This window comes from Prunus persica, chromosome G4 (assembly GCF_000346465.2).
Source record: "Prunus persica cultivar Lovell chromosome G4, Prunus_persica_NCBIv2, whole genome shotgun sequence".
Classification (NCBI taxonomy): domain Eukaryota; kingdom Viridiplantae; phylum Streptophyta; class Magnoliopsida; order Rosales; family Rosaceae; genus Prunus; species Prunus persica.
Window position 1 is genome coordinate 774,281 of NC_034012.1, and position 25,225 is coordinate 799,505.

A 25,225-nucleotide genomic window follows, 5' to 3' on the forward strand; every position below is an offset into this window, starting at 1 on the left:
GTAACCAGAAAATACTATTTTATTTTATTTTCCATATTTGGTTTGCGTAGGAATGTAAACCAAAATTTGGTTAATTTTTCAATTATACACATACGAAATCAAATTTAAAAAAATACATTTAATGCTATATTGTAATTCTAAATTACTAGCATGGACAAAATAGTCATGCAAAATTGTGCATTGGACGTTGACTTATTTTCTCAAATTTTCTCATGAGAAGGGAAAATAAAACCCAAGATTTAGGTGAGTTACAATTTATCCCCTATTTTCTTATGTGACAAACAACTATTTTCTATAACTAAACTTACCAAACATTGATTTTCTATCTCCAAATCTCCTCTCCCAAACCGAAAAGGAAAACATGCCAAATACATACGAATCAAAATAAGGGATTATCGTATTTGCTTAAAAGGGCAATAAAGGAATAGAACCAGACGCACACAGGAAAATTTTGGTTTTCCACCAAACGCACACGGGTACTTACCTTTTTCCCAGGCGTTTCAGGAAACGCTTAACTTTCTATAAATATTCTTCGTCAAAATTTACCGCCCCATCTTTCGCATTCTCTGTTTGGCGTTTGTCCTTGTTCGAGCTTGCGGATCCGTCTGTCACTCACAAACCCGAAATTTTAAGAAATTCGATAGCTTCAACAATCAACGCCTCTCAAAACCAGTTTCGGCTGAATATTTGGCTCTGGATTTTCTGTCATCTCGTAGGTCAGTCCCGTTCGAATTCACCTCTCGCCGTTTTATTGGAGTTCTTACTCTTTATCCGAATTCTTGTTCTTCTCTGATATTGTCGTTTTCCTGTTCTTTGAATTTTTTTTTTCTGGGCACTTAAAATAGAAAATAAAATGAAATCTGTTATCTGTAGAAGAAAATTGTCAAGCCCCTAATGCATGCATGTTTTGTCAAGGGACGGGCTCCCTCCCTAGCTATCTTTGTTTCCCTTGTACTGCTGTTGGCTGCGGCCTTCATCAATGCAGTGTCCTGTTTGATCAAGAAAAAAACAGAAGATGTCATGCTGGGGTGGGATTGGATCATGGTCTTCTGGGATGGGATTGATTGAATCATGGCTTTATAGGATGAGTTTGAATCAAGGGTTTATGGGATGGGATTGAATTAACCTGAATTGTGGGTTGACTTAAGTCAACTGAGGTCTTTGTTCTGCATTGACTCAAATCAAAACAGATTGGAAATTATATAAATGCAATGTTGCATGGTGCAATTGACTTTGTTTTTCATGGGAACACAATGACATGTGGATGTGTTGATTATGTTAATCTGCACAAGCTATTATAGACTGTTAATTTTGAATACTACTACAGTAATAGTTACCTAAGAATCTCTTTTGTTTTATAGGTAAGTGAGAATGGAAGTTTTGATAGTAGAACAAGGAAGGCTGGGGCAGTATAATGATAACAAGATCCGTACACCTAAGAGAAAACGTTCAAATTTCCTGCATCATGGAAAGGAAGAAGGATCCTCAAATGGCAAAAGGATTTCAAAAAAGCGAAGTTCCTCCTCAAATGCGGTAGAAAGTTGTGAAAATGAGTTTTCAATGGATGAATTGGAAGAAGATGAAGAAATTATGTTTTTGATTAAGGCACGAGCGCGGAAAAGGAGAAGTGTTGACTGTGAAGTGATGGGAAGAGGTTCCTCAAAGGATGAAAGAGTAAAATATGAGTTAAGGAATACTACTAGCAAAATTTCATCCTCTTCACCACCATCTTCATCTGGTTCATCATGCACTTCGAAATATACGGAGGTATTATATCTCTATTCATTCATCTCCCCTGGAGTTGTATTTTATTTTATTTATTTAAGAAAATAAATTAGTCTGACAGAAAATTTGTATTTACTTAAAGCAGGATAATAGAGAAGTTTATTTGAAGTGTCATCATTGTATGAAGGAGGAGAAGAAAACCATAGTTTCCTGCTCCAAGTGTAAAAAGAACTCCTATTGCGTCCGCTGTATCAAGCAATGGTATGTATTTTATACAGATTCCAATATTTTTTTTGAATTTGCAATAGTCATTTTAATTGTATCATGGTTTCTTTCTATTGTTCTTATAGGTATCCTCACATGAAAGTAAAGGAAGTGAAGGACCTTTGCCCATTTTGCCGCAGAAATTGCAACTGTAATGCATGCCTGCACTCAACTGGGGTGATTGAGGTTAGTTTCCCTATTATTACACAGATTGTTTTCTATCCGTTGCTCCCTCTGATAAAATTACCATTGACGTTTCTTTTTTCTTTTGTTGGGAACTTTAGACACCAAAGAGGGATATAAGTGATCGTGAGAGGGCTCAGCATCTGGAGTGTTTAATTTCCAACCTGCTTCCATTTTTAAAGCAAATTTCTCAAGAACAAATTCAAGAGATAGAGATTGAAGCTAATATTCGAGGTACAATATTAAATATTTTCGGCTTTGGTTTCAATTTATTTTGAAGTTTTAGACGCTAACAAAAACTGTTCTGGCAGGACTTTCACCTTCCGAATTTGAAATACCACAGACCCTTTGTTTCAATGATGAGCGTGTCTATTGGTAAGCATCTGTACTTTACTAGACATTAATACAATATGATTGTTTGGTCACTGTCTAAATGTTTCTTTTTATGCTTGGAATAGCAACCATTGTGCAACTTCAATCATTGATCTACATCGAAGCTGCCCAAAATGTTCTTATGAACTTTGTCTAAGTTGTTGCCGAGAAATTCGCCAGGGATGCCTCTTAGACCGTGGAGAAGTGAAATTTCAATATAGGAGTAGGGGTTTTGATTACATCCATGGTGGAGACCCATCACCTGACTGTTGTCCCTTGGAAGCTTCAGAGGACCATATTGAGCCTTTGATTGAGTGGAAGGGAAACGATGATGCTACTGTTACTTGTGCTCCGAAAGAAATGGGTGGCTGTGGTGATTGCATGTTGGATCTTAAGCGAATCCTTCCACCTGACTGGATCTCAAATTTAGGAGTCAAAGCAAAACATTTATTAGAGATTTTCCGAACAGAACATTCTACTTTCAAGCGTGATTGTGCTGAAAGAAGAAGGGATACGTTACTAAAAGCAGCTTCTAGAGAGGATTCTCGTGACAACTTCTTATTTTGTCCAGATTCAAGGGACACTCTGAAAGAAGAAGGGCTTTTGCGCTTCAAAGAACATTGGGTTAATGGTGAACCAGTTATTGTCAGAAATGTGCTTGAACAGGCAAATGGATTGAGCTGGGAGCCAATGGTCATGTGGCGTGCTTTAAGTGAAAATATGGATATAGCTAGTACCTCACAGTTTTCAAAAGTAAAGACCATCGATTGCCTGGCGGGTTGTGAGGTGAGGTTCTCTTACCAGTTATTACTCTATGCACTCTTTTAACTTTCTTGCAAAAAAATAAATTATTTGGCATTGCATTTGTTTGTATATCTATAAGTTCCTTTTCAAATCTACTTGTTTTATAGTGTGGTACATCAATCTGATTTCTTATTCGGGTTAACTTTTATATTTTTATTCCATATATTTTCACACTTCATTCATTTGGCACAATCTTGTTCCTGCCTGGACCTGTGGCTTCCAGGAGTTTGGTTTAAAAGTCTTCTGTCTCCCTCCCACAAACATTTTTCTCAAGTTTTTTCTTTTCTCTTTTGACTTGGTTTTCCCTACCCATGCACTTCTAATGCTGATTTGTGAACTTTTTCAGGTGGAAATCAATACTCGTGAATTTTTTGAAGGATACACTGAAGGGAGAATGTATAGTAATTTATGGCCAGAGATGCTTAAGCTGAAGGATTGGCCCCCTTCTGATAAGTTTGAGGACCTTTTGCCCCGCCATTGTGATGAATTTATCAGTGCCTTGCCATTTCAAGAGTACACGGATCCTAGATCTGGTATTCTCAACCTTGCTGTTAAGTTGCCACCAGGTGTTTTGAAACCAGACATGGGCCCAAAAACATATATTGCTTATGGGCTTATGGAAGAGCTTGGAAGAGGGGACTCTGTAACTAAACTTCATTGCGACATGTCCGATGCAGTATGACTTTAAACTATTACTATCTTTTTATTTATTCTTTCTCATACTGTAATGTCTTTCCCTGGATATCGGTTCACTTTGCAGCGACCCAAAAAAATAGGTTTATGCTGATATTTTGACACGTTATTTCAATTTGTGTAGGTGAATATTTTGACACACACATCAGAAGTACAGCTAAGTGATGAGCAGCAATCTGCAATTTCAAGGTTGAACAAATTACATAGGGCCCAAGATGAAAGAGAGCTTATGGATTGGATGAATTCTCTCAAGGATGGTGGACAACCTGGTCAACAGACACAGGATAGAGAAGCCCTAGAAAACACTCTCTCTCCTGAAATTAACGTAGAATTGAAAGTACCAGAAGATGAAGATGAAGATGAAGATGAGTTAGATGGGCCCACTACATCCGGTTCTTCCTCCACCGAAGTGGCAGAGGAAACTGGTGGTGCTTTGTGGGACATCTTCCGGAGAGAGGATGTTCCTAAATTAGAGGCATACCTTATGAAACATTATAAGGAATTTAGGCACACCTATTGTTCACTAGTTGAACGGGTATGTATCTATCCTCAGTTTTTGTCTAGCCAAATTGTGCTTAAAAGGGTGCTGTATGTATTTATTTATTTTAATGTCCTTATTTTTGTGTGTTCAGGTCATTCATCCAATTCATGACCAATCCTTTTATTTAACATTGGAGCACAAAAAGAAGCTGAAGGAGGAATTTGGTGTTGAACCATGGACGTTTCTACAAAAACTTGGAGAGGCAGTATTTATTCCAGCCGGATGTCCACACCAAGTCAGGAATCTCAAGGTCCTATATCATTAGTTATCTTCACGATTCCTCTTTCCAAAGATTTTGTCTTGTTTAATAGTTCCTCTAAAATATTATGTTTTCATCCTGCAGTCTTGTACAAAAGTAGCAGCCGACTTCGTGTCTCCTGAAAACGTCCACGAGTGCCTCCGTTTGACCGAGGAGTTCAGACAACTTCCGAAGAACCATAGAGCTAGAGAAGACAAACTTGAGGTAACTACTCTGTTTAACTGTAAGCAATTTTGTTTCACTTTATTTCTTCTCCTTAACTTGTTTGGTCATTCATCTTCTTGGTGGAACAGATAAAGAAAATGATACTTTATGCAGTCGACGAAGCCCTTAAAGATTTGGAAGCCTTAGTATCAACTCAAGTTTGAGCGTTAGGAGCTAACTCCCCCAACCTGACAACTATGCAATTGTATTTTCTCATAATACTGATGTTGGCTTATGTAATTTTTTGCTCAGCAACATTTTTGTAAAGTCGAAAAGTTCGTTGGGGTTCTCTTTGCAGTCCAAATAAATTGAAGCCAATTATACTTGATTTAAGGCCAACATCTTTACCTTGGATGAACCCATTGTTATTGTCACGGTATAAATGTTTCCATTAGATGTTTGAGCTTAAAGGCAGAAGTAGTAGACCAACTAGTGTTAGATTCCTAGCATGAACGATAAAATCAAAGGTAGAATGAAATGAAACTAAGCTAATATCTACTCAACGAAATTAAGCAAAACATATGTATGCATTGTGAGTTAAGGAAAAAGAACTTTTAGTGTTTCGTGAGAACCATATTAAGTGTTTTTTTGTTTTTGTTTTTGTTTTTTTTTTCGGCACTTATTTTGCTCAGTATTCCAAAATTATGTCTTGATTGAAGAACACCTAATGAAGTTCAACTCCAATGATTCGATGATTCGAATCGTCTATTTTTAAGTGGATCATTTCTACAAAATAAATAAATAAATTAGACCTACCAAGGAAAATAGAATAACATGGTGCTTCCTAGAAACATTAAAGTTACCACATTTTTAAATACAAACGATAGTCTAAGCTATAAGGGAAAAATTAAACTACAATATATAGTGGGTCTTACAAAGACCTCGCTCAAATGAAACCACATTTTCATCTGCAAACGTTTCTTCATAGACCTTATTTTTCCATGAAGACTAAAGTGCCTTTTGGGTTAAATGGTCTTTTAACCCTGTAGAAAGCACTTCTATATATTTTTACCAAAAACTACAAAAATAAATGAGTTTTTTTAATTAATCAAAAATACTTTGGGCTAATATCACTATCAAATGTAAGCACATCTAAGGGCTCGTTTGTGAGTGATTCTAGATAGACCAGAATTATTTCTGGGAAGAAGCACCCAGTGGCGGAGCCAGGATTTCACATTAGAGAAGGAAGGCCCTCCATAAAATAAAACCTGTCTCTCTTCATAATTATCATGAATTTCATATTTTAAATTGGTTAAATACTAATTTCATCATCTACACTATTAAAGACTTAAAAATTAGTAATTTATATTCCAACATAAAATAAATAGGAAAAAAAAAAAGAATTCATAAACCGCAATATTTAGGGACCCAACTCATACATAAAAAATGAGGAAAATAAAACAAGAAGAAAAAGAGAAAGAAACATTAAAACTTTAGGAGTTTTTAGTGCAAATATCATAAACTAACCTACAAGATGTGAGGGAGATCAAGAAATTTTGGTTAATTTGTGGACAAAAAGAACCTAATATATTATTTTATTTTAAGGTAAATATCCTAAAACTAATCTAATATATTATAATATCATATATCATATATCATATATAATATACAAATAGAAGAGATAAAAATGGAGTGGGCTTTGGGACCACACTGGTCCCATGCTGGCTCCACCTTGGAAGCACCTTCCAGATGCTTCTCCAAAAAATCACTAAAAGTGATTATTTGGATAAATGATTCTCCATAAAAGTGATTGTTGGCATATCCATAGGGCTTGTTTCGGAGTGATTCTAAATTTACTAGAACCACTTTTGAGGAGAAGCATCTCCCATGTGCTTCTTCATAGAATCACTTTGAGTGATTTTAAGTGATTATGGAGAGAAACACATTTCATGTGCTTCTCCATAAAACCACTTAAAACCACTTAAAGTGATTATACGGAGAAGTAATTCTCCATAGAAGTGATTATTGGCCTATTCAGAATCACTCCCAAACCAGCCCATAATCACTCTCAAACCAGCCCTAAGTTGTTAATGAAAAATCTTATGCAAGTGCTTCTACATGAAGTACTTTTGCTCATAAGCACCTCTCCAAAAAGCGATTTATGACTCGCAAGAAATTTTGAATTGTTCTACCAAATGCAGTCAGAATTTATCAGGAAGCGCTTTCAGCCATTGCAAAAACACTCTCAAACATGACCTAAGTAAAATATTATGTCTTATCATTTACAAATAAAAAGGACAAACTCAATCATATATTTTCCAAATTTTCTCAAAACTTTTAAAAACAACTTGCATGCATCACACACATAAACACCTACACATCTATAAATTTTTGGATGCACACCAGTATATACCTTAATATGGCACAAATCATGATATTAGGGCCCATCTGATAACATGATTAATTATTTTTTTAAAAAAATATATATTATTTGCATATATATACTTAGCTAAATTGGTTAGAGCTGATATGACTCATTCTGCACTCGAGTTCGAATATCCTTTCACATAGTTTATATTATATTAAAAAGTATAAAAAAAATACATATATATTATTTGAGATTTTTCTATTAGAAAATGGGTTTGAAAAAAGAAAAATTAAAGTAAAAATCTCATTATTTCTATCTTCTTCCTTTATGTTTTAACATGCATCATAAACAACAGATAATTATAAAATAATAAATAACAAAGTTTAAGAGAAAAATTGCTTCCACAAAAGAAGTTCTCCTATTGTGCAGGTTCCTTACCCATAATTACTAGCAGCCCATGAATAGCAACCTTTCTCAAACAATGAAAACATCTCTTTAGGCTTTTGGAGATCTCAGGCGCTCCACAAGCAATCCACCATGTTTCAAGGCAATAATTGGCAAACTCTTCTATTAGAAATCAACCATGAATCATTGTGTGGAGTATGGTTTTTTGCTCTACAGATCTTCATATCAGTATGCATGCCTAAGCATACCTTGTTTGAAAGCACCAATTGCTGAAACCAGTCAAGACCAAAAGATGAATTGCTTGAGAGCATTGAAACCTTGAAATGCCAAGAGAACACATCTTGAAAGAAGACCAAACAAAATGGTAGGGTACAAGTCCTTTTTTCTAGTTAGATCTAGGGTTTCATAGTCTATGTGAAATGACAAATTTGCCCTTACTTTAGAATCCAATTAAAGAAGTTGAATAAATCATGGCCATTCATTAGCTATGTATTAATCCAATATTTCAAAAGTCAATCCAAATCCCACGTAAGATTGCCGTGTCCTCAACCAACAAAGTTTTGAACTTTTCTATCAATTGTAATTGTTGTGATAAGGATGCACGATACAATCCTTTCTCCTTCACATACAAAGTCCCAATATTCAAAATTTCTCTACAAAATTATAATCAGTAAGTAATGACAATTAAATCTACCTCTAAAACTTGTAAGAAAGTAAGAGGATTATGAGGAGAAAAAAAATTTGAGTTAACAAAAATACCAGAATTTTGCCTTACATGTAATACTTTTATTTTTATTATACCAGCAATAGTCTAAACTATTATAAATGAATCTACTCTACAGGATTATGGATTCAAACTTGAGTGCAAGAGGTTGATTGCCTTCACCAACTAGCCTAACCCACATCGTTACACATGACAAAGTTAGAAACCCACAAGAATTCTATATTGCGGACTCTATCTCTTAACCGTTGGATCAAATACGAAATATGACTTCATCTAAAGGCCTTATATAACGACCTTACTATAGAATGACTCTAGAAACCCAATTACATTGAGCTGGGGTTCATTCATGGTCAATTTGCGAAAATGCTATAATGAGGAGCTTAGAGTGAAGGGGTTGTTTGAGGGGTCCAATCCCACCATAAAAAAAAAATTGTAAAAAAATTATTAGACTTAAAACATTTTAAATGAATCCCAAACAACCCCCTCACTCTAAGAGAGTAGTTATATGGTGAGAGTGTTATATATGAACCATAAATGTGGACCTTCATATTAGCCACATAATTCATCTGAATAGTAATTTCGCTTAAGTTTAATGAAATGATCTTGTGATTAAGTTTAATGAAATAATCATTTGGTTAATATGAAAGTCCATATAAAAGGTCTATATATGACACCCTCACGGTAGAATTTCGCTACTCTAAGCTCTTCATTGCAACAGCTCCCGTCAATTTGCCCAATTACAGTGGGCTGTGGTCCATTCTAGTCAATTTACACTGGGCTAGCCCAAAAACCCCCAGAAAACCCAACAAAGCAAAACGAGCGCCAATAACAGTTGCAGCACGTTATCTCATCCATTGTTCTCAGCCACTCTCACTGTTCTCTTCTCCTTCTATTTCAGCTTAATGCGAAATGAGTTCTGGTCACGCGCAACTACATCTCCAGCTTCAAGCACTTCCACCACCTCCCTTACGTTTTGGCTCAGTTCTATTTCCTTCGCACCCAATTCAATCCAAGAGAATCAGAAACAGCAGTTTCTCTTTGAGATTGCACCATAACGGCTCTAAAAGCAGTGTCTTTGGTAGAAAAAGTGGCGTGATAAGAAGCTCAGTGGCTGAGAAATCCAATGGCGCGGCAGAGCCGAAGCCCAAGCAGCAAGTGACGGTGAAGAGGCCCTACCCTTTCCACGAAATCGAGCTCAAATGGCAGCGTTATTGGGAGGACAATCAAACTTTTCGAACCCCCGATGAAATTGATACCTCCAAGCCCAAATACTATGTCCTTGATATGTTCCCTTATCCCAGGTCTCTCTATTTCTCACAAAACCTCTGCTTTTCTTTATTTAATTTATTTAGAGTGCTGGGTGATTATGAATGTAAAAAAGGTGAAGGCCCAGTTTTACTAAATCGATTTTGGACTGTTAAATGCTTTCTTTTTTCTTTCTTCTTATGGCAATTGTGGTTGTGTAGGAACAGAAAGTCTGAGACTTTTATGCTAATTTTTATGGATTTTTGCAGTGGAGCTGGGTTACATGTTGGCCATCCACTTGGATATACCGCCACAGACATTCTCGCTAGGCTTAAACGTATGCAGGGTTACAATGTATTACACCCAATGGGATGGGATGCATTTGGATTGCCAGCAGAGCAATATGCAATCGAGGTGCTTTTTCTACGGCTTAAAACAATTTGAATAACTGCAGCGGATTTGAACAGTTAAATTACTAATTCGGTTGCCTTGTATGTGTTTGACAGACAGGAACTCACCCAAAGATCACAACCTTGAAGAACATTGATCGGTTTCGCTCCCAGGTCATATACTTTTCATTCTTTCGCTGGATGTGTGACAAGTCAGTAAATGAAGAAACTTGGTTAATTGTGACTTAAGATAAACTACAGAACGCTATATATCTACATTGAGCATTATGGTCACGATTCCATGGAAGACCCCTTTAGAAGTTACATTTTAAAATGAACTTGTTGCTTCAATCTAATGGCTGATAGGCTGGTATATCAGGTTATTAGATAGCATAAAGCTGATGAATTAAGGAGGGGTTATTAGATAACTTAATGCTGATGAATTAAAGGGGGTTGGCCCTGTACATTTCTTCTTTCCTCAAGAGTTGTAAATGCTTGTCAATTTTAGTCATGGTAGCTATCCCTGTTCAAAAATAGCTTTGTTGCTCTCTTGGTTTTGGTGGATTGTATTATTTGTTTTCTATTTGTTGAAATTTTGCAATTGCTTTGCAGCTTAAATCATTGGGATTCTCATATGACTGGGATCGTGAAATTTCTACAACGGAACCAGAATATTATAGATGGACCCAGTGGATCTTTCTTCAGCTATTAAAGAGAGGATTGGCGTATCAGGTATAAATGTGATATTGGCTGTAGATAGTTTCCATCAGTTTTCACCATAAAACAGATAGGATACTCTATTTTTGTTGCATTCAGGCTGAAGTGCCAGTTAATTGGTGCCCTGCACTTGGTACTGTACTGGCAAATGAAGAGGTGGTAGATGGTGTGAGCGAGCGTGGGGGTCATCCAGTTATAAGAAAGGTTTATACCAGCTTTATGTACTTTCATTTTACAAGCCATCTAAGTTATAATCTTCTAGGCTTAATTCCAAATTTCGGATGGTTTTATAATTTTACAGTGTCATTGTTTATTGCCGAGCAGCCAATGAAGCAATGGATGCTCAAGATTACTGCATATGCTGATCATCTACTTGAAGATTTAGATGACCTTGACTGGCCTGAAAGCATAAAAGAAATGCAAAGAAACTGGATTGGGAGGTCAGAAGGTGCTGAGATGGATTTTCCTATTCTTAGCAGTGATGGACAGGAAAGAGACACAAAGATTACAATCTATACTACCAGACCTGACACCATCTTTGGAGCAACGTAATAATCATACACCATGTTCCTGTACTGTTCGTGAATTTATTATGTTAGATTCACTTGTACAGAGAATCTTTGACAGAGCCTCCCTGAATTTATATTAGTGTTTTTGGCTGTTTGCTTCCAGCTATTTAGTTGTGGCACCGGAGCATCCCTTGTTGTCATCGTTAGTATCAACAGCCCAGAGAAAAAGTGTACGTTCAATTGTTTCATCCCCAGTTTTCTCAAAGGTTTCTTATGATGGGTAATTAGAGGGCCAACAATATTCAGGACAGGTGGAGGAGTACACAGATCTTGCTTCAAGAAAGAGTGACCTGGAGAGGACTGAGCTTCAGAAGGAAAAAACCGGGGTCTTCAGTGGTTGCTATGCTAAAAATCCAGTTAGTGGTGAAGCTATCCCTATATGGGTTGCGGACTATGTCCTGGGGAGGTTTGTTTGGCTTATGCTCATTTCCTACATTCTTTACCAGTATTTTTCATTTGGATGATTCATGCATGCTGGAGTTGTGACATCTACCTTGGTATGATGTGTAAAATGGGAATTGTGTGTGTTGATTATTGCTCCTGTTATGCAAATATGTTTCATTAAATTGCAATATAACTTAACATATGAGTTTGTTCTTTATGCAGTTATGGAACGGGGGCAATTATGGCTGTACCCGCACACGACACTCGTGACTTAGAGTTTGCATCAAAATTTGACATCCCAATTCGTTGGGTTGTGATGCCGGATGATAAAAATCTCAGTGGTTCTGGAAAGGCCTATTCAGGTGAAGGTACTGTTGTAAATTCTTCAAATTCAACTGTGGGGCTGGACATTAATGGCTTATCCAGCAAAGAAGCTGCTTCTAAAGTCATTGAATGGGCTGATAAAACTGCAAATGGGAAGAAAAAGGTGATTTTTCAGAGCATGGAAGCTTATGTAATTAGAAATTTGGAGTATGCCCACTTGCTCTATGCATATGATATGATCTGTTCTTTCCCTCAAACTTGTCTTTTTCAGGTGAACTATAAGTTGAGGGATTGGCTTTTTGCTCGGCAACGTTATTGGGGGGAACCTATCCCAGTATTTTTTTTGGATGATAATGGTGAGACTGTTCCCCTACTTGAAACTGAACTGCCCCTTACCCTACCAGAACTGGATGATTTTTCTCCCACTGGAACGGGAGAACCACCACTATCAAAATCAGTTTCTTGGGTATGTTTTCCCTCTTCTGTCCTTTCTTTGTTTTGTCTACTGTTTAGTCTGTTTGTGGATGAGTTCATGGAACTTTAGATTTGTGGTTTTATTAGTCTTTGGTGAACTGCTTAACTTTTTCTCGCTAGTGTTCCAGATGATTTTGTTGCCCTCTGTATTTATATATGTACACCATTGAAACTTATTTTCAGGTCAAAACCAAGGACCCTTTAACTGGAAAACCTGCTCGACGAGAGACAAGCACCATGCCCCAGTGGGCTGGTTCTTGCTGGTAATCTGTTCAATACCTTCAATAGTTGATTTTTGTTAGTTAAGGCAGATATGAAATGTTGGAAAGTTTGTTTTAGGTTTTAGATGCTATACCTTTTTTTGACCATGTCAGGTACTATTTGAGATTTATGGACCCAAAAAATTCAAAAGAAGTGGTGGCGAAGACAAAAGAAATGTAAGTAAAGTCTTTCTCTGTGCATGCTTCATTTCGCATTCTATTTTCTTCATTAAAATGAAAATAAAAACAGATAGTGATTACAGTTTTGATATTATGTGAATTGAACCTTTTATTCATGTTTTATAAAACTCCTCTTGATCTGCAGGTATTGGAGCCCAGTTGATGTGTATGTTGGCGGTGCTGAACATGCTGTTCTCCATTTACTTTATTCAAGGTTCTGGCACAAGGTCTGTGACTTAAATCTGTCGTGGTGTTCATTTTGAGAAATACAAGTAGGTAGGATTCATCAATATGAAATTGCACATTTTTGTGCAATAGTTACATCTATTGTCATTATGCCCAAGGACTACCTAAAATTAATAATGCAAAGGGTAGTAAAAAGAGAAGAAAAAAGAACGCTTGACTGGATTCGTTGTCCAATATTCATTCTCATGTTTTTTAACTAATTCTTTGGACATTTTTATTTCAGGTTCTGTATGACATTGGCATTGTGTCCACCAAAGAACCATTCAAGTGTGTCATAAACCAGGGAATTATTCTTGGCGAAGTAAGAAAAGTTGTTTTGTATACTGAAGAGTAATTTTTGCCAACACATGTTTCTAATACTTTGCTCTGCAGGTTCAATATATTGCTTACAAGGACTCTGATGGGAATTTTATCTCTGCAGACTCTGGAACATCAGTTGAATATCATCAAGAACTAATACCAGAGGAAAAGGTATGCTTCTTGGATCCCTCTGGATAGTTTTTTCTTCTATATTGGTTCTGTTTTGATAGGGTTAATGGAAGAAAGAACCTTTAGTTTGGTATTCCGTATTCCTCTTCTGCTTTTTATTTTCTCTTGACATAATTTTTCCTTCTGTAGGTCATGAAATCTGGGGATTCTTTCGTAATGAAAGACAATCCAAACGTTCGTCTGATTGCACGTTCTCATAAAATGAGTAAAAGCAGGGGAAATGTAGTCAATCCTGATGATGTTGTTTCTGAATACGGGGCAGATTCTCTACGTTTATATGAAATGTTCATGGGGCCACTTAGGTAGTTTTTTTTATTGCAATTTTATCTTATTAACTGTTCTGTTTGGCCTATCTTTCCACTACTGTGTCCACACTGTCTAGCGATATCTTTGCATTTCTAAGGAATTAAATTATTTTGACAAAAGATTTACTCTATTATTAAATAATCTTTCTTGTTACTAAATTTTGCTTCTAGAGATTCAAAAACCTGGAATACGAGTGGTATTGAAGGTGTCCATCGATTTTTGGGAAGAACCTGGAGGCTAATTGTTGGTTCACCATTATCAGATGGTACATTCAAGGATGGAACATTAGTAACTGATGAGGATCCTACTTTGGAGCAACTTCGTTCTCTCCATAAATGCATTGCGAAGGTCAGATCTCAAATTCTGGGACTGTCTTCTATAAGTTATATTCCCTATTTTTTCCTTACTTGTCTGTTTCTATAAGTTGTGTTGTTAGAAGGCAACTTGTTTCTTTACTTGAGAATTTGTTAAGTTGAACTGCAGTTTGAAGACTTCATAAGCCACCATGTGTTCTTGATGTCATAATCTGACATGGATAGTGGTCATCGTTTGAAACACATAATAGATGAACAGAATGAATCACGAAAACTTACGTTAGAATGACTGTGTCCAAAAATCAGAAGCATGCACCTTTATGTCAGTTTAAATTGTGCACCTTTATGTCAGTTTAAAGTGTGCACCTTTTAACCAATGAATTCTTCTTCGTTTCTTTTCATTTCCCCCCACAATTGCAGGTAACAGAGGAAATAGAAGCGACAAGATTCAACACTGGAATATCCGCAATGATGGAGTTCCTTAATGTGGCTTATAAGGTCCTTGAAGCCATTTGAAACACATACGTATCATCTTTTGGAGATTGTTAAGCATGACACATTAACTGAGTAATTGTTTCATTTATCTTTCAGTGGAAAAAACATCCAAGATTGATTATTGAAGCATTTGTTTTGTTGCTATCACCGTATGCACCTCATATGGCTGAGGAACTTTGGTTTCGCTTGGGACACTCCAAATCATTGGCATATGAGCCTTTTCCTAAGGTGTGAATTCCTCTCTCTAACATATCATCACTGAGTACTATGGTGTCATAACCATAATGATAACTAAGGAAAGCATTCTCTTTCTTGTTTCCAAATTTGAGGAACGCTGATTGGTAGATGGTGACCACTTCTTGATTTCTTCCTATGAGCAGGCGGATCCTGCGTTTTTGAAGGAATCTACTATTGTCCTACCTGTTCAGATCAATGGCAAGACAAGGGGTACAATCCAGGTTGAAGAGACCTGTTCAGAGGAGAATGCTTTCCAACTGGCATCAAAAGATGAGAAACTCTCCAAATATCTGAATGGGAAGGTGATTAAAAAGAGGATTTTTGTCCCTGGAAAGATCCTGAATGTTATCCTGGACCTTCAAAACGTCAAGGCGACAGTCCGATAATCCCTTCATTCCCATTTTGGCATTGATGAGGTCTGGTCTGATGACTCCATAAAGAAACAGCTCCGACTTTATTTGCCTTGCTTACCAATGAAAATCATGCAAGTAAGCGGAAGAATTATATGCCAATCATGGAGACAGAAGAAGAGTAACCCGCAAACCACAGTTATGATCAGAAAAAGGGGTGGGTCTGGTTTCAAAGTCTACACCTCTCTGTATGCCACTTGTATTGGTATGAGAATGGTATATTGGGGATCATTTTCTTCAATATTGTATATACATTGATGATGTTCTTGTAATGTAAAGCTGGTGATTTATAATAATTCATAAATATAGTTTGATTCTGTCACGATTTAGTAGCTCAACGGTGAACAAACCAACAAGCTTTTGAGTTTTTGACTCGGACTTCTCCCCACCCATCTGATTGATTAGTCGTGACGATAAAATCGAATGCAAGTTGAATATGTGGTGGTTGAGCTTGAGGCAACAAGTACTGGCAAAGCAATGGTCAATTTTATTTTGAACATGATGTAAACCTTTGGAACAAGTACTGGCAAAACAATGGGGTTTCAAATCTTCATCCTGACATTTTGAAAGGTTTCTTTGTGTGAATTTATTGGATGCTCTAAAAGATAATACTATGCAGCAACCCTCATATGCAATTTAATAAACTTGGGTCTATTAGCAGTTCTAGTTGTACTTTTCTTTTCGATATTTAAACAAATTCAGAGCTCGAATCTTTCATTGCCGTTAATAATTTTCTTTTCGATGTTTTAATAAAATATCCATAATTAATAATTAAAAAAAATCATGAGAACCCTTCTCATTTTTAAAACGGTTTCGTGGTTGGTTGAGTCTAAGAAAAAAAGAAAATTCTTCAACATACTCCATTCATGGTGACCAATTTCATCTCCTCCTCCCTTGTCAACTTCCATAAAAACGAAAAGGAAAAGAAGAGGAAAAAAAATAGAAGAAAAACGTTATCACACCATGTGGCAAAGCAAAGGCAGGGCCGTTTTTGTAACCAAAAAAAAAAAAATAGAGGCGGTGCCGTTTAATTCAAGGAGAGTCCATTAGCGTCCCCTCTCTCGTGGGACCCACCCTCCCTCCCTGAGACGACTGACTACCACCTGGCACGGCCCAGATCACGGCCCGCAAATTTCAAACTACAACAGAAGAGAGCCCACGAAAACGGAAACAAACGACGACCAAGTTTGTCTTTCTCTAGAGTCCCTGCCTAGTCTGTCAGTCCACCCTCTCTTTCTCTCCGACCTCCACAAAAGAAAGAAACCTCCAAGTTCTCACAGTCCTCTCTCTCTCTCTCTCTCTCTCTCTCCCCCCTCCCGTTTCAAATGCTCCTCCTTCTTCCTCCTTCAAAATCTAACCTTCAATGTACTCTCTCTCCTTCTCGGAGTTTTGATTTTCAATTTTTGAGTTCATGACTTCTGTTCATTCTGATAAAGTTCACGTATTTTTCAATTAATTCAAGGAAAGAAGATGATGATGACGAAGAAGTCACCACCAATCCCGGCGCGCCACGTACTCAGGTTCAGCTGGCAGCTGGTGGTCATCCTCTCGATCACTCTCTGCGTCTTAGCCTTCTTCAAGCTTCACTCGCAACCTGACCTCTACTCCTCTCCTTCTTCATTATCTATCGCAAGATCTCGAGTTTCTCGCCATGGCAACAACTTTAGCGGCCCTCCCAAGATTGCCTTCCTTTTTCTCGCCCGCCGTAGCCTCCCCCTCGATTTTCTTTGGGGCAGCTTCTTCGAGGTTTAGTCTCTTAACTTTTATAAATTTATCGTTTTCCATTTCTATTTTCTGGGACTTTCTCGGGAAAGTGAAGGAGAATTCCTGTAATTTTGGCAGAGTGCTGACATGCCGAATTTTTCGATTTATATTCACTCGGCGCCTGGTTTTTCGTTCGACGAGTCGACGACGAGATCACATTTCTTTTACGGCCGCCAATTGACGAATAGCATTCAGGTAGTTATTCATTTAGCTTATGATTGGTTGCTAAGAAAACGAAAGAAAAAAAAAATGAAACAGAAAAGTATTCAAAAATTCAGAAACTTCCGTTATTTTTTTTAGTAATGTCATTCTAGCACCCTATGAATGCCTATATCAGAGTCTGCATTTTTCCCTTAAGTTCTTTATATTCCCTGTTTGCTGAATGTTTGCTGAAGGGAACTTAAGAAGAAGATTAAGGCAGTTTAAAGAGTTGGTATGTGGTGATTGTTGTCTTATGAATTATAACATTCTATAGTGGAAATATTTTGAGAAAAAGTTTGTAAGGGGAATGATCCAAATTGAGTTCAAAGGAATTATTTGCTTCAATATCACGTGTTGTTGTCCATATGGTATTATTCCCTACTTACATAGAATGCAAACTGGTGGTCATATATTGCAGGTGGGTTGGGGAGAATCAAGTATGATCGAAGCAGAGAGGTTGTTGTTCGCAACAGCTCTTGAGGATCCAGCGAATCAACGATTTGTACTCCTCTCTGACAGGTTAATATTCTTACTGTCTAATATTAATGAGTGTATAAGCACTATTTTATAGGATGATTACCGAAAAGAAAGTAGGTTATAGTATGAAAGTGTTTTCTTCTGAAGAATAGGAGTATTAATGGTGTGCTACTTACCTAAGTTTATTACTTTTTGTACTGCAGTTGTGTTCCTTTGTACAACTTCAGCTACATATACAACTATTTGATGGCTTCTCCAAGGAGCTTTGTGGACAGGTAGATGCAGGGGATTTCAATTTTGAGGTGCCAATCATGGATAATTTGTAGATATACCAGTTAGGAAATTTTCAATTCTATTTTTAGTAAGTTATTGAATGGATATGAATTGAAAAGGCATTCTGAATGTTTCTGAGTAAGTTATTTATGCAGTTTGTTTATTTTGTAGCTTTCTTGATGTAAAGGAGGGCCGCTACAACCCGAAAATGTCACCTAACATACCAAAACAAAAATGGCGAAAAGGATCCCAGGTGATAATCTATTGACTGCTTTTATCTTTATTTGCACTAAACCTTGCCTTACTTGTAAAACAAAAGAAAAATATATTTTAAACGTTTTGTATAAAAAAAAAAATCATTTATTTGAATTCTCTGAAGGACATTCAAAGGCCACAACTTCCTCTTTTGGGGTTACAGATCCAACATTCTTGTTTGTTAAGTCAAGTCTGTAGTCTTTAACACTGGTTCACTTGCTTAGATATTATCATTACTGTCGCCATCGTTATGATTATTCCTCTGCATCTGTGGTTGGTAGGGATGGTAATACTATGTAATATGTATGCATGATTATGCTCTGACTTGAATTTGATTGGGGAATCTCAGTGGATTGCTTTGGTTCGAAGCCATGCTGAAGTCCTTGTGGATGATGAAGTTGTACTACCAGCTTTCAGGAAATTTTGCAAGGTACATAATCAATCATTGTATGTCTTGAGTTTTTCTGTGTTTTGTAACATATTTCAAAATTTCTTTCTATTCTCTGAAGAGTCATTGATAATAGAACTACATCCCCTTAATTTGTCTATAGCAAGTAACTTCACTGCTTCTTACTTTGCAGCGTCGCCCACCTCTGGATGCCAGAAAGGGGAAGCTGAACATTGTAAGTGTGCATAGGCTCAGAGCATAGCGTCTAAAAGTGTTTAGTTTTTCTTGTCCAAATGAGTGATAATAGGTTCTGATTTGGCTTAAATTCGAAATGCAGAAACTTCAGAAGCAACACAACTGTATCCCAGATGAACACTATGTGCAGACACTGCTTACGGTAAGATTTTTTAATTTTTGTTGTTGTTTTGTATTTCTCCCCCTTTGTTATTTTTTATTTATTTATTATAATTGACCGCTCTGTTGCAATGGCTTTTTATGAATTAGTTATCACTAGTTCGAGAGTTTCTGATTGGGATCCTTGTTTTTACCTGTTCTATGAATTTCTTTGTTAGATGAGTGAGCGTGAAGACGAACTTGAGCGAAGGACATTAACCTATACACTGTGGAACAACTCTGCAACTAAAACAGAGAGTAAAGGCTGGCATCCTATGACTTTCACCCACGCGAATGCAGCCCCTCACAAAATAAAGGAAATAAAGGTGTTATTATTATTATTTTTTATTTTCTTGGCTTGTTTTCCTTCCTGTTTCATTGTTTTGACTTGTGCCAGCCTATTTTGACAGGAGATCAACCATGTATACTATGAGACAGAATACCGGACAGAGTGGTGTCGTGTAAATTCGACATATGTTCCCTGTTTTTTATTCGCAAGGAAATTCTCCCAGGGGGCTGCCATGCGCCTTCTTAGCGAGGGAGTGGTTGGTCAATTTGATACCTCTTCATTATTAGATCCACCACCATGATCCTATACTTGAGAGTTCTTGCCGCTGCTCACTAACTGTTAGCCGACACTGAAACTATAATTTGAGCGAGTAAGAAGCCCACCAGAGGTTTACAGATATATTATACTCACACTCACACGATAGATTTGATACTAAAGACACTATAAAGGTTGTAGAGATGCAGCTGTTCAACATTTTTCAAAGATGATGAGTCGTCAGTTATCACAGAGAAGATAGGAAATATCCAATAGTATATGCTTCTTCCAGTCAGACTTGCTGCGTTCTATATAATGTTGAAATTGGAACGTCATCATCTGGTCTTCTCACGACGGAGCTCGAGACGCATATAACAATTAAAATATTCTCTTTGTACCCCTCCAGGCGAGTTGAATAACTTGTAACTTCAGACATTTTTGGTCTGCTTGAAAAGATTGCATCATTTACTTGGGCCGGTTTTAAGATTATCTTTGTATTTTTCGTTTGTCGTTGTCTTCTTACAATTTCGAAACATCTGTGCAAAATTTGACCCCCTTGCGCCCCTGCCTAAGCTGAAAGTGGCTCATTTCCTAGTGTATCATTAGGTGTAGATTGTTACACGGACAGACCAATACTCTATGGTCTACAAATAATGTGCGTGCAAGTTTAGAATTCTCTCACTAATACTGCAGTAAGGATTGAAGAGAGGTCTTCCCAAAATTTAGCAATCAACTGTCTGGTTTATAGAGTCAATACTCGATTTACTCATTTCCCAGCTCAACATTTTCAATATTGACACCATATCGTCATATTGAGGATTTGTATTGTGATCCGTAAAGAATGTAGTGACAGTCCCATGCAATTCAATGAAACTCCAGCCAGGGAGTTTTTTCAAGCCAAGAGACCTCATTTGGGTCCATGCATCACCAACGCCATCCCATCTGTTCATTGAAGCATAGCTATGTGCCAGTTGCACGTAGTTTCCAGCATCCACAGGTCTCAGCGTGAAAATTTCTTCTGCGATAATGTTCCCCAGTTCCTCATTGCCCTTGGTTCGACAAGCATCGAGAAGTATGCCCAAGACATCAACTGCAGGCTCTTGAAACAACCTCTTGTAGAAGTCATAGGCCTCTTCAACCCTTCCAGCTCGGCTGAGAAGATCGACAACACAAGCACGGTGTTCCAAGCTCGGTGCAATGCCAAAATCTTCAGTCATTGACTGGTATATGCTCAAACCTGTATTGACAAGCCCATTGTGGCTGCAAGCAGAAAGAATTGAGAGGAAAATGACATGATTTGGTTTCATTCCAGTGTGCAGAAACTCTGAATACATCCTCAATGCAGTCTCTGCTTTTCCATGGCAGCCATAACCAGAAATAATTGTGCTCCATGAGACCAGATCCTGGTTTGACATCTCAACAAAGCACTTGTGAGCTCTGTCCAAGTCACCACATTTCGAGTACATGTCAACCAGAGCTGTGTCTATCAAGATGCATGGTCTGAGGCAACTTCTCATGGTAAAGTTGTGAATCCACTTTCCTTGATGAAGTGCCCCAAGAGAAGCACAAGCTTGGAGGAGGGAGACCACGGTTAATGAATCGGGCTTCTGAAGGGTTGCCCTCATCTCAGAGAAAAGAACCAGAGCCTCGTGTATATGACCGTTTTGTGCATATCCAGCAACTATAGCATTCCAAGAAACCAAATCTCTTTTGCCTATCCTTTCAAAAACGGCACGACTTTGCCCCAAACGTGCACACTTTGCATACATGCTAACAAGGGAGTTTTGGGCAGGGATATCCAGTCTCATTCCTTGCCTCAACACATAACCGTGAATTGAGGTTCCCAGATCAAGAGAACCCAGTTGCGCACAAGCTGCAAGAGCACTAGCTATGGTAGCACTAGATGGCTCTGTTCTTGATTGTAGCATCTGACCGAAAACGTTTAGTGCCCTGTCTGCAGAATGATTTTGCACAAGCCCTGAGATCACGGCCGTCCACAGAACCACATCCTTATTTGCAGTCCTTTCAAATATCTGAATGGCAATATCAATGTTGCTGCACTTCAAGTACATAACTATAAGCGCTGTTTCAACATGGGTATCCAATTCAAATCCAGTTCTTAAAATCTGCCCGTGCACAGACTTTCCCAATTTGAGATCACTCTGTGTGGCAGCCACAGACACAGCAGAGGCGTATGTCTGTTTATCTGGCAGAATACCTTCAACCCTCATCTTACGCAAAAGCTGAAATACGTCTCTGATATTTCCAGTCTGGGAATAGCCTGAAATCAAGGAATTCCACGAAACTATGTCTCTTCCATCCATATACTCAAACAAGTCCCTAGCATCTTCAACTCTTCCACACTTACCATACACATTCAATATGGAATTCAGTAAAGTAATATCAGACTCAAAGCCATATAGTACTGCACAACCATGCAAACACTGCAAATAAGTAAGCTCCGTAACTCCGGAGAGCAAGCTTAGCAAAGTAACCGGACTGGGCTGAATTCCTTCACGCCGCATGTCACAGAACATATCGAACGCAATGCCAACATTTCCGGCACGCGAATAGCATCCGATAATGGAGGTCCAAGGAACAACATTTCTCTCAGGCATTGCGTCAAAAACTTTGCGGGCATTTTGGGCATGGCCAAATTTGGCATAGAAGTTGATCAAAGAAGAAGCAATGTAAGCATCCAAAGAGAACCCATTAACGACAAGACATTGGTGGAACGAGAGGCCAAAGGGGAAGAGGTTTAAGGAGGTGCAAGCTTTGAGAAGATTAGGAAAGGTATAGGTGTCCGGAGGGGTGTTGGTTTTGAGCATAGAGGAGTATGTGACAAGGACTTCTTGGTGAGAACCTTGGGATGAGAGGCGGTTGATGATGGCGTTGAAAGTGTGGGTCGTGGCAGTTGGTGAAGGCTGAGGTGGTGGTCTCAGGGGGTTTAAGAAAGAGCCGTTTAGCTTCTTCATCATAACTCATGCTACTGATTATTGACAATGGAGGGTGGGGGTCGCCAACAAAGAAGATTACTGAGGAGTGAGAACGATTTTTCATATTTATTAATATTAAATAGAAAATAGAAAATAAATATCAGATTAACTAAAGTTCAAAAATCTGTTTAAAAAGTATTCTCGCGCACTTGGAGCAAACTTTTCAAAGAGTTTTGTAAATGATCTCACTAGTGTCGTGCAGTTCTGTTCACTGGGCAGATCATGGTGTCTAAAATTCAGTTCAGAATTCAGATTGATGGACCAAACATTGAATTGGCATACTGCAGCTAACAAGTGTGCAGAAGTTCCAGTCATGCTCGTGTAAATTATTTATTCGAGTTCACTTATCTGTTCAATTTACAAGATACAGTTTGAAGACTACAATACGCCAAAATCAGTGCATAAAATTACAAGAAAATAAATCAAGTTTGTCCAGCTAATTTGATAGTTTCTTTGGATATTCTCTCGCCCCAAATATTGTAGATCCAATTCTCACATTTGTGCTGCCCAATTCGATCTGCAAAACCATCAAATTTCTCCATTAGTCGAGCAATTTAATACATGTGTAAGTTTTAAATTCGTGAAAAAACTTCACTGGTGCTAAGATCAATAAATTTTTCTTTAACATATAAGGTTGCACAAAAGATGACCATATATAAGTTATAACAACCCAGCACCAAGATACCCCAAACCAATCACCCCCTTCCCCTTTCCCCTCTTCTTATTGTGAAACAGATTACGATGGCGTAAGATTGGTCCTTACAGCTAGCTCGAAGTCTGCAGACATGCCCATTGAAAGTTCACATTGCTCTTCTGGTATTCCAAGTGCCTTGCACACCTCAGTTCTGCAGTTCGCTAATGTCTGACAACAAACAGTTTGGTTTGAGATTTGCCAAGAAACCCAAGGGGCTGAAATTTTGAGAAAGATTTACACATAGTATGTTGGAGCATCACCGTAAAGTTTTCTGGTGTAGATGTATAATCCAGCATCCCAATTGTCATTAGACCACAAAACTCAAGGTTTGGACAGCCCAAACTGACATGCTTTGCGAGCTCCACACATCCAGAGGGCTCAACACCAGATTTTGCTACAATAGTATTTTACAGAGATCAGATATTATCTAGAAAATATTAAGAATAAATGACTAACTTATGGAAGCCCCATGGATTGTTGACTAACATTTGATAATGAACAAAATGAATGAAAAACATTCATCGGATAACAATGCAAGTTGAAACCACCATAATCCTCAAGCAAGCATCTCCCACTGTATCTAAGAAAAGGGTTGCTCATATCTAGTAGACTTACATTCTTCTCCACTGGTATTCACTTGGAGCAAGACCTTCAAAGGCTTTCTGCCAATGCTAGCAACTACAGTATCAAGACGATTTGCAATCTGCAAAACATACAAGGTGGAGTAAACGGAAAACCAACCAAGCTGCTCAGTTTAAGAACAGCTGAACATGATTATCCATAAGAAAAGTATGAGCTTCCCTAATTACAGATAATTAACCATGGCCACTATTCTTGAATTACCTCAATCATTATAAATAAAGCAATATTGTATACAACAAAGGACCAGTGAATTCAATTTCCATCAGAAATCCAAAGGGGAACTAAGAGAAGGTACCATCTTTACTAGAATTACAAAATTGTTACAAAATAACATTGATTTTCTCGATACCCATCACCCAAAACTAACTTTACAAGGAAAATGCTGTTACTAGAATAAGTGTCTACCTTCTCATCATCCACACTCTCTACCATTGCAAGGTTGGGTACACCAGCTGCACAATTTGAAAATAACAAAACAAAAAAGCTTATTGCTTTCTACAAATGGGCTGCCTAACAAAGGCTTAAGATATGACACTGAAGCACAACAAACATATTTGAAAAAGAAAAAGAATCATACTTAGAAGGGGCTTTACTTTGTTGCTCTGCAAATTCCCAATAAAATGCCACTCAATATCTTCCGGAAGCTGCAGGGCCCAAACCAATCACTAAAAATTTAACCACTTTCATTTCTTTCGACACAAATCAGTTGGTCGAAATTCAAGTGAGAGATAGAGAAGCAGAAAGAAAGCAACCTGAGGAGCTTTCTCGACGAGTTCTTGGACGTAGTTTTCGCCGAAACAGCGATGGCCGGCGTCGTACACTTGGCGGAGCACAGAGACTGGCTTCGTCTTGCTCACCGCCACCACTCGGATCTCGTGGGCTACACGTCCCGATTTTTGGGCTGCCAGCTGGACGCGCTGCATCACGGAACGGAGGGCCGCGGCTGCGACGCCGTCGATTGCGGCAGAGCTGGCCATGGCTGGTTGCTCCTCTCCTTTGACTTCGTTTTCTCTCTCCGCCTTCTCCAGATTGTTGGCTTACGATACAATCCCATTGCATTTTGTGCAGTGTCACGTT

At 37.9% G+C, this 25,225-nt stretch overlaps 5 protein-coding genes across 6 annotated transcripts; 3 read left to right on the forward strand and 2 right to left on the reverse strand.

Annotated features, from left to right (window-relative positions):
* LOC18778157 (lysine-specific demethylase JMJ25) lies at nucleotides 437-5,384 on the forward strand. Of its 2 annotated transcripts, none has more exons than XM_020561951.1 (12): nucleotides 437-716; nucleotides 1,362-1,767; nucleotides 1,868-1,986; nucleotides 2,076-2,175; nucleotides 2,274-2,406; nucleotides 2,484-2,547; nucleotides 2,631-3,330; nucleotides 3,695-4,024; nucleotides 4,166-4,576; nucleotides 4,674-4,832; nucleotides 4,926-5,045; nucleotides 5,135-5,384. In XM_020561951.1, the coding sequence occupies exons 2-12, from the start codon at nucleotides 1,372-1,374 to the stop codon at nucleotides 5,207-5,209; spliced, it is 2,607 nt and encodes an 868-aa protein (XP_020417540.1). In that variant the 5' UTR covers nucleotides 437-716; nucleotides 1,362-1,371; the 3' UTR covers nucleotides 5,210-5,384. The 2 variants fall into 2 exon arrangements, with proteins under 2 accessions (XP_020417540.1, XP_007214653.2); XM_007214591.2 differs by having other exon boundaries at nucleotides 1,871-1,986.
* Nucleotides 9,329-15,853, forward strand: LOC18781380 (leucine--tRNA ligase, chloroplastic/mitochondrial). Its single transcript, XM_007213624.2, has 20 exons — nucleotides 9,329-9,783; nucleotides 9,997-10,141; nucleotides 10,234-10,290; nucleotides 10,729-10,848; nucleotides 10,933-11,037; nucleotides 11,158-11,381; nucleotides 11,506-11,572; nucleotides 11,654-11,808; nucleotides 12,009-12,273; nucleotides 12,382-12,576; nucleotides 12,768-12,847; nucleotides 12,959-13,021; nucleotides 13,170-13,251; nucleotides 13,494-13,571; nucleotides 13,643-13,741; nucleotides 13,889-14,061; nucleotides 14,236-14,413; nucleotides 14,800-14,877; nucleotides 14,971-15,102; nucleotides 15,255-15,853. The coding sequence occupies exons 1-20, from the start codon at nucleotides 9,392-9,394 to the stop codon at nucleotides 15,495-15,497; spliced, it is 2,931 nt and encodes a 976-aa protein (XP_007213686.1). The 5' UTR covers nucleotides 9,329-9,391; the 3' UTR covers nucleotides 15,498-15,853.
* On the forward strand, nucleotides 16,294-20,303 carry LOC18780430. The gene is made up of 11 exons (XM_007214105.2): nucleotides 16,294-16,886; nucleotides 16,984-17,267; nucleotides 17,364-17,480; nucleotides 17,905-18,005; nucleotides 18,167-18,238; nucleotides 18,408-18,489; nucleotides 18,841-18,921; nucleotides 19,073-19,114; nucleotides 19,217-19,276; nucleotides 19,452-19,598; nucleotides 19,683-20,303. The coding sequence occupies exons 2-11, from the start codon at nucleotides 16,992-16,994 to the stop codon at nucleotides 19,860-19,862; spliced, it is 1,158 nt and encodes a 385-aa protein (XP_007214167.2). The 5' UTR covers nucleotides 16,294-16,886; nucleotides 16,984-16,991; the 3' UTR covers nucleotides 19,863-20,303.
* On the reverse strand, nucleotides 20,389-22,970 carry LOC18780898 (pentatricopeptide repeat-containing protein At4g04370). Its single transcript, XM_007212890.2, has one exon. The coding sequence runs from the start codon at nucleotides 22,792-22,794 to the stop codon at nucleotides 20,539-20,541; it is 2,256 nt and encodes a 751-aa protein (XP_007212952.2). The 5' UTR covers nucleotides 22,795-22,970; the 3' UTR covers nucleotides 20,389-20,538.
* On the reverse strand, nucleotides 23,108-25,213 carry LOC18779702 (proline synthase co-transcribed bacterial homolog protein). The gene is made up of 7 exons (XM_007211853.2): nucleotides 24,901-25,213; nucleotides 24,726-24,792; nucleotides 24,554-24,600; nucleotides 24,122-24,209; nucleotides 23,767-23,900; nucleotides 23,576-23,674; nucleotides 23,108-23,329 (listed from the first exon to the last, which is right to left on the reverse strand). The coding sequence occupies exons 1-7, from the start codon at nucleotides 25,123-25,125 to the stop codon at nucleotides 23,249-23,251; spliced, it is 741 nt and encodes a 246-aa protein (XP_007211915.1). The 5' UTR covers nucleotides 25,126-25,213; the 3' UTR covers nucleotides 23,108-23,248.